Here is an 8,957-nt window from a genome sequence, read left to right on the forward strand (position 1 = left end):
TCATTGGTGACCTTGACAAGAGCTGCTATGGTAAAACAGAAAGACTGAAGGGACAGAAACAGAAAGGACTGAATGGGAGATAAAGAACTGAAGGGGCATTTGGGTGGCCCAGTCAGTTGATCATCTGCCTCCTGGTTTCAGCTCAGGTCGTGATCTTGGCATCGTGAGACTGAACCCTGCATTGGGCTCTGCATTCAGTGTGAAGTCTGCTTGAGATTCTCTCTCCCTCTCCCTCCATTCCTCCTGTTCACACTCTCTATAAAATGGATAAATCCTAAAAAAAAAAAAAAAAAACTGAAGATAGTGAGTACAAATAACTTTTCCAAATATTCTCTCTTAACATGAGACCACTGCATATGATGCTATACCTTCCCAGGATGCTATACCTTCATTCATTCCTTTTGATGACATGTCCTCCAGTTTTCCTTAAAGACCCAGTTAAAGTACTATATTCACTAAGAAATATCGTTGTGAACTGTTGTGTCCCCATGTACATACCAGATGACAGGTATACCAGCGCTATCCCTAGTACACATAGTATCCTAAGTAATTCTTCACTTGACTGATTGTATCTTTATACTCATAATATTTTCAGGCAGGACCCTTACACAAAGTTAATGCTCAATAAATACAGGTATCTCCCATTTTTTTTTGAAAGTTCATTATGCCACCCTGCTTTACTAAAGACCTACTTTAGAGCCTGTTTTCACTAACTGAAAGGAATCTGAAAAGGAATTTAGCTTTCACCAGAAAAAGGTAAAAAGCAGAAATAGCATTTCTTTTACCGCAAGCTGTCACTGAGCATATACCCCAAGCAGGGAGAGCGGCCCCCCAAAGCTCCTTACTTGGAACTACATTCAGCATCCCAGCATCAAGCCGTCATAGTTTTGAAGTGTGTCTGTGACCATGTGTGCTTTATATTTCAATTTAATTTGTGCATCCATTAGCAATATGTATCCTAAGGTATCAGAAAAGCTAAGAGAAGTTATTTTTTGGGTGAAAGAATGTACAAAAAAATTTCTGTATGATTAATGGTAATTGCTTCTTTGCTTCTTTGCTTTACACCATTTTGGCTTTAAAAAGTTTCATGAGAACATGCTACTCTCAACAAGGAAACCTGTATTTCCTTCAGGTGTGAAAAGGCCTTGAATAGTAAGTTCTTAATGGTGCTAAGAACTTATTATTCTACGTTTTCCTTCATTTATATCTAAAATATATTTCATTAGTTCCCTGCATATTCAATGAGATCGATTCAATTTTATATTATATATATTATATATATAATATATTATATATATTATATATATTATATATATAATATTGATTCAATATTATAAAACAATAGTAGTTATTTGGCACCTGGGTGGCTCAGTGGGTTAAGCCGCTGCCTTCGGCTCAGGTCATGATCTCAGGGTCCTGGGATCGAGTGCCGCATCGGGCTCTCTGCTCAGCAGGGAGCCTGCTTCTCTCTCTCTCTCTCTCTCTCTCTCTCTCTTTCTCTGCCTGCCTCTCTGTCTACCTGTGATCTCTCTCTGTCAAATCAATAAATAAAAATCTAAAAAAAAAAAAAAAACAATAGTAGTTATTATCATGGAAATCTAAAAACCTGACATTTCCCTTAATAAAGATACATTTAGGGGTGCCTGGGTGGCTCAATGGGTTAAGTCTCTGCCTTTGCCTCGGGTCATGATCTCATGGTCCTGAGATCGAGCCCTGCATTGGGCTCTCTGCTCCGCGGGGAGCCTGCCTCCCCCTCACTCTCTGCCTGCCTCTATGCCTACTTGTGATCTCTCACTCTCTGTCAAATAAATAAATAAAATCTTTAAAAAAAATACTTAAGAAAATTATGGTGTTAGGTTTCAAGGGAGGTTTACACCCATTTCTCAAACTGCTTATGTAAAGAATTCTACACATACATGTTTTGGGATACAGATTGACAGTGAGCTTCCCAAACAGAATCATCTGGAGCAATTAAAAAAAAAAAAAAAAAAGATTTCTGGACTTCAATCCTAGAGGTTTCTGACTTAGTGCGCCTGAGGGAAAGTCTAAAAATTTGGCAAGAAGCTCTTTAAATGGTTCTGATGATTGGCCAGTTACTGGCCATATAACTGAAAACATAAGTAGACAAGAAGTAGATTTGCAGTAATTCCTTCCAGACCTTAAAAAGTTGCACCTTGAACCCATACAAACACATAAAAATACTGACCAACTATAAGATCAACATTCTGAATTGCTTTTCCAACTATAATTTGACTCGTATAATTCAATTCCTATATCATAAATAGAGCTGTTAAAAACCACTTTTATGGGGCGCCTGGGTGGCTCAGTGCGTTAAAGCCTCTGCCTTCGGCTCAGGTCATGATCCCAGGGTCCTGGGATCGAGCCCCGCATCGGGCTCTCTGCTCAGCAGGGAGCCTGCTTCCTCCTCTCTCTCTCTCTGCCTGCCTCTCTGCCTACTTGTAATCTCTGCCTGTCAAATAAATAAATAAATAATCTTTAAAAAAAAAAAAAACAACAAAAACAAAAAAAACCACTTTTACTAGATTGCAATGAAGTTTGATCAGTTTTTTTTTTTTCTTTCCTTCCCCCCCCCCACCCACTGAATCCATCAGAGTCCCCAACTCAGCCATGGCTGGGGAGGAAAAGCCACAAGGCCAGGCTTCTCCTCACTCACCAGGTTCTCTCTGGTCAGTTGATCAATTTTCTTTCTTAAGAACACTACCTACCACAATTGAAGGAAAAAGCTACTATAATTCCATTTTGTCTAAGAAAAAAAGTCCCATCCAGAAGCAATGATTATCATCATTCTAACCTGCAACCATCTAATATGGTATGCTTCCCAAATTATCTCAGAGGCATTATGTAATTTAGGCTCATCACTAACTTGTGAGATACTTTTACCATGTTTAGAAAAAAAAGGAGGGGTGGGCACCTGTGTGGCTCAGTTGTTTAGGATAAGCATCTGACTCTTGATTTCAGGGTCCTGGGATGGAGCGCCCCTCGGGTTCTGTGTTTAGCAGGGAGTCTGCTTGTCCCTCTGTCTCTGTGCCCCCCACACATGTGCGTGCTCTCTCTCAAATAAATAAAATCTTAAAACAACAACAACAACAACAACTTAAACTCTATACCTAGAAAATACAGAAACAATGGGCACAGGCAGTTCAATATGGAGGTTCACTTGCATAAGAAAACCAGAGTCAGGTACCAAAATGTACCAAGCTAACTGTAGCTTGACCACCATCAGTGGTCCTCACTAGTGATAAATGATTTGAAAATAATATTCACCACTTCAAGAATGAACTTGACAAAAAAGTGTTGGGACATAACTAGAAAAATAAATTTTAGGGGTGCCTGGGTGGCTCAGCTGGTCAAGTGTCTGACTCTTGATCTCAGCTCAGGACCTGATCTCAGGGTTTTGAGTTCAAGCCCACCACTGGCCTCCACACTGGGCATGGAGCCTACTTTTAAAAAAGAAAAAAAAATTTAAGTTATTGCACCCTTTGGGAAGACAACTGAGAAAAGTTTCAAAATACAGACCAAGCTATAGATGTGCATCTTGTACTAAACCCAGTAGTCTAGACTTTCATAATTTATTTTATAATTTAAACCTGTAATAACACTTAAAAGCTGGAGAATTTTATCAGTAACTTGAGACACAGAAAAAAAAAAAAGAAAAATTGACCCTAAAATTCCTCTATTATTTCTGACAGAAGACTGAGTTCCTACATGATACAGTAGTACTGAAACAAATAAAACTAAAGGAGAAATTATTAGAGAAGTACATATAGATAGATCGCAAAAATAAGACAACCACAAGCAACACAAAATGGTAAAACAAGTCAGGTGGCACCACTACTGACCATACGAGATGCAGTAAGATGATAGAAGAACTGGTAAGCAAATGACAGTCTTTACATTCAATATAGCACCTACATTTTCAAAACCTAAGGCCAACAATCTACTCATTCTGGAATAATCTTAGCCCCAGACTAAGTCATATTTGACCAATAAATTCTATGTAAGTTTCAACAAAACATGGAAACAAAACATGATAAAAATAGGATTGACTTTTTATTACTAAAGCTAACATTAAATATTATTTTCCAGCATGTATCACATTTATGAGTATTACATTTTTTGTTGTGACATAATTGAAAAGTTACTGGAGTAGTTTCTATACTTACATCTCAAACACTAAATTGACAAAAATTGAAAGGTTTAAAAATTTGATTAATTTCACAGACAAGAATGATCTGTGTCATTCTTGTTTGAAATAAAATTTCCAGAGCTCTTTCACTGATTTTTAAGTTACAATCTCAGTACTGTATCCAATACATGCCACTAATTTCAAGATGCTACAGGATACAGATTTCACTACCCCAATACAATGTTTTGAGAAATCTTTTTGTTATAGATTACTTTAAGGATGAACTTTTGCATAAAATCATAACCATGTATCCAATTATGGGAAAAATTAGAGTAGTTTGCCATTTTGAGATATATGTTTGGGCTGCACAACTCTATATACCAAAAAAAGACAAAAGCATTACCTTCCTTAGTTTACTAAAACACAATAACATATAGCTTTAATTGCTGCTGGAAGAATAAACAAAACATAATTTATCCCATCAAATACAGCATATTTGATACAGAAAACCTCAGTACTACACTGCTCTCCACTACCAAGGAATAAAAAACAATAGAAGTGCGCCATGAGAAGACTTCGAAATCGTTCATACATACCCCGCCTACTGAATTCAACCTAACAGCTAGTATCTGGAAGAGGGCTTCAGTCACCACGGCTTCAACTAAGTAAAACTACTCTCCCCTGTTTTAGTGAGGGAGACCTAACACAAGGAAAAGGAGAGAGAAACTGTAAATGACTGGGGAAAAAGACAAAGAATTGGGGTAAATTCTACTCTTGGGGTGAATGAATAAAAACCAACCAATAAAAACACCATAATCTCAGTTTTTGCTCTCCTTATCTTTACTCATTTTGCTCAACCTTTAGGTTTCCTTCTCCCTTTTAAAAGACCAGAGTTCTATAGAGACCCCACAAACTAGAACTATGTTATTTACAGAATGTAAATACCAGAGCATCTTGCCTACAAGATAGCAAACGAAGATATTGGACTTGAAATGCCCAATTTAAATCCAGTGGAACATAAATAAAGAAGACTGAGCAACCAAGTCAAATCATAGTAGCTCTGTTAAAAACCCAGAAGCAGCACACAAACACGTTCTCAAAATGTTTTTAAATATATTCTCTTTCTGTCAAGGACAAAAATGTTGTACTTGAAACATAATCAATGGCCTAGAATCATTTCTGCAGCTTTTAACTTTATTTGTCAAAAAAGTTCCGCTGAGACACTGATTGGAAATTAAATTTCAAATATACCGCTCACTAAAATGTAAACAAATACTCACACCAATCTTAAGGTAATGCCCAAAGAATAATTAAAATGGGGGGGGGGTAAATAAAAGGCACAAAACTGAACTTATTAGGAGTACTTTAGGGAAAAAAACAAAAATTAGAGAATTAGAAATCAGTGTTAATCACTTTCAGCTGCTTCTTCAGATTAAACCCTCCACACCAAAGTGCCCTCAGGTGTGTAAAATGTTAATTTCCAATGAATCACCTGAAGGCTGCAGGGGTTTCTTTTCTGTCTGCTGATAACAGTAGGCAGTGAAATCTGAACTCATTATTATGGCCACGAGGTGAGTGCCCTCCAGGCTGCCACCTGCGCGCGCTTCCCAAGACCTAGTATTTTAGAGCCTACAGCTTGCGGTGTTTTTGTCAGTTTCCTATTAGGTAAAGGATTTCCACCTTGGTGCTTTAAGAACTCGTTTAATAAGAAATCTCTGGCGGGATTTAAAGGAATAAACTGCTACCAAAATAACCTTTTTTGCAGTTTTCATAAATTTGAAGGAGGAAGGGGGCACAAAGCCATAAAACCGAACGCCCAGGTGTCACCGCACCGACCCGACGGAGAGACTCTAGAACACGGAGACGGGGAAAGGCGTTTGTCGGGTGTCACCAGGGTGGATCCGGGACGAGACACTGGCGGGTTTCTGTCTGGGGCGATGCTCGCTGCAGGAGCGGGTCACGGCAGGCACCCAGAAGGACGCGCATGGGCCAACTCCGCGAGCGGTTCGCGGGGATGACGGCCGCCCCCACCCCCACCCCGTACCTGATGATGTCGTCGCTGTGGCCCCGGTAGAACTTCTGTCGATGCTCCCGCGGGCTGTACACCACGCCGACGCCCGCCACGAAGTACACGATCTCCTTGGCCGCCGTGTAGTAGAGGTTGTTGCGGCACTGGTGGCCCCGGTAGCCGTACACCCACTCGAGCCGCAGGTGGCAGTTCGGGGCGCTCCGGGCCGCCATGTCGGGGCGCCCACCCCGCCGCTCCAGCTCGGGCCCGCGGCGGCGACAGGCGGCCGCGGCCCCGCGAAGAAAGCCCTCCCGCTGGCGGCCGGGACTTCCCGCCTGCCGCGTCCTCTAAGCCGCGCCGGGCAGGTGCATGTCGCTTCTTCTGGCCGCCGCCGCCGCCGCCTCAGCCCACGGGCGGGAGGAGAACCCTGGCCTCGCGGAACATGCTGAGGGCCGCGGACGCCGCCGGCCGTCAAGTGAGATGCCGCACGCCCTGCGTCCGCCTCGGCTCGTCTCCGCCGCCCGCAGCGCCCAGGCTTTGAGCCGAGCCGAACGAGGTCCCGCCCCCGCCTCCACTCCTAAGCCACCGCCCGCGCAACCGGCTCCCCGCCCCGGTCACCTGCGGCGTTCGCGTCCGGCCGCGGCCTCGTCCCAGTCCCTCAGCCCCGCGCGCTCGCGCCGCGCGTTCCCCGGACCGCAAAAAGCGGCGGCGCGGTCTCGCGTGGCCCCGCCCCCAGCCGCCGTCGCCGCCCGCGCCCGTTTCGCCCCGCCCTTCTCAGCTGGAGACAGTGAGGGCATGCGGAGCTGCAGGCGACCGCGGCTGGCTTCTCTCCTCCAGCGACGGAGCCCTTACCCACCCGCACCCTCCACCCCCGACCCCGGCCTCGGCGCTGAGTCCCCCAGCCGCTCACAGGCGCTGAGCCCTCACTGAGACCCCGAGACCCCTGGCGAACCGTGGGCGACCCCCAGTTTCCTGCTGCTTGGAAACGGTGAAGCGCCTGTCTGTCTGGAAAGGCCTCTCTCCCGATCAGGACTACGTTTGCAATAAACACTAGGACGCCAATCTCATTTTTTCCCCTGATACTTCGTGTGTGTGTGTGTGTTGGTGCTTCATACTGCTCACTATACCAGCCATTGGGGTAAAACCTGACTTTCTAAGTTTAGGTTTTCTTATTTGTGCAGGTGACCTTAAAACGGACAGGAGGATATAGCTCATAAAACGACACCCTAGGTCCGATTTCTTAATAAATAGCTATGGCACCTGAATTTATTTTTAATTACTATTTCAAATACCAATAAACTGTTGATATGTCTTGCATTGTAGTATTGGTGAAGTAAGAAGGCCTGAGTATTGTGATCCTGGAGAATGTCCCTGAAACAAAATTACTGGGAGAAGTGAATTCCTCACTATGCCAGTTCAGCTCCTTTTCAGTTTTCTAAGTGCCCCCCTTTCTCACAGGATTATGCAAAGATTTACCAATACCTATAAAAATAATTAAAAATTCATATTATTTTTTTACATAGGCTGCATGCCCGGCGTGGAGCACAATGCAGGGTCTCAAGACCTGACTGAGCTAAGAAATGCTCAGCCAACTGAGCCACCTAGGGGCCCCTGAAATCCATATTTTTATTAAAGGTTTTAAGTGCATGATGATAGCCACAAGTTTTACAACGAATACTAACTCATGTCTAAAACATCGGTTTTGGTTTCCCTGGAAAATACCAAAACTTGGAAATCTGACAAAAACTAGAATAAACTTGTATCCTCTTAAGAAATGTGTCCGCACAAAAGTGTTGTTTCCTATAGGATAGCTATACCTTGGAATGGATATTACCCAGTCTCTACATCCTCAAAGATGTAAATTACCTACTTGGATGGAGGGGATGTTTTTCCACCTTTTGAATGTGACTTCTAGTCTATAGGAATGGAAGGGCCATCTCAGAGCAAGGAATTTACGTACATGTCATGAAGAGTAAACTCCGAAGGTGCAAGTAGGTTTGGTGAACTCCACCAGTAAGTCTGGAAGTAAAAATCAAATCCACTGTACTTTCCAGTATATGATCATCTAAACAGGATAGTGAGGAACTATGATGCAGGAAAAACTTAGTGTAAGAAAAAAACAAAAACAAAAAAACTTAGTGTTAGGACTTCATGTAGTTTCTAAGCTTTCAGATGTCCTCAAGCTTATTATTTTTGCTATCCCCAGAGTGATTAAAACTTTTGTAATGAAAATGATCCTTGTCCTAATTTCTAGGAGCAGCCAAGAATTAGAAGGGGGTAGTGAGCAAGACGGGGGGGAAACGTGCCCCACTCTGCAGCTTATCTTTGACTTGGGATAGTAACAATCTCAGGAAAAAAGAGGAATTCGTACTGAGCACTTGCTGAAGAGAAAAGAGAACCCAGGCCTGAGAAGGGCTCTGAGGCCATAAAAAGGTTCTCTGGACAAAGGCACATATAATTTCTCTTTGACATCTATATTTGTTTTTTTGTCTTAAGAATATGTTTGCTAGCTCACCCTAGTGAGTTCCCTGAAAACCCCTGGTAAGAAAAAGAAACACTTAATGATCATTTAAATTTAAGCAGCGAACTTAGAAAAGATGAAATATTTTGTTGCCATGTATTTGTGGTACATTAATTGCTATTTATATGTAGTTTTTATGAGACCTAGGACGGTGAAAAATAATACGCTTTTCTGTTTCAGATTTTTCAGTACAATGTCTTATGAATCCCATGATATATATTTAAATACTCATATTAATAACAGATTTAAACAATTTATTTTTCCATTAGCATGTTTTCCGT

At 42.3% G+C, this 8,957-nt stretch overlaps 1 protein-coding gene across 5 annotated transcripts in view; it reads right to left on the reverse strand.

The window, feature by feature from the left end:
• Positions 1-6,478, reverse strand: part of EML5 (EMAP like 5) — a 171,622-nt gene extending 165,144 nt beyond the window's left edge. For all 5 annotated transcript variants that reach the window (XM_032878580.1, XM_032878579.1, XM_032878577.1 and 2 more), the window contains exon 1: positions 6,192-6,478. In XM_032878580.1, the coding sequence (XP_032734471.1) occupies positions 6,192-6,388 (197 nt within the window). In that variant the 5' untranslated portion in view covers positions 6,389-6,478. The remainder of the gene's footprint in view (positions 1-6,191) is intronic.
• Positions 6,479-8,957: the final 2,479 nt, after the last annotated feature.

Source organism: Lontra canadensis, unplaced genomic scaffold, assembly GCF_010015895.1.
Source record: "Lontra canadensis isolate GAN:19392208 unplaced genomic scaffold, GSC_riverotter_1.0 scaffold64, whole genome shotgun sequence".
Classification (NCBI taxonomy): Eukaryota; Metazoa; Chordata; class Mammalia; order Carnivora; family Mustelidae; genus Lontra; species Lontra canadensis.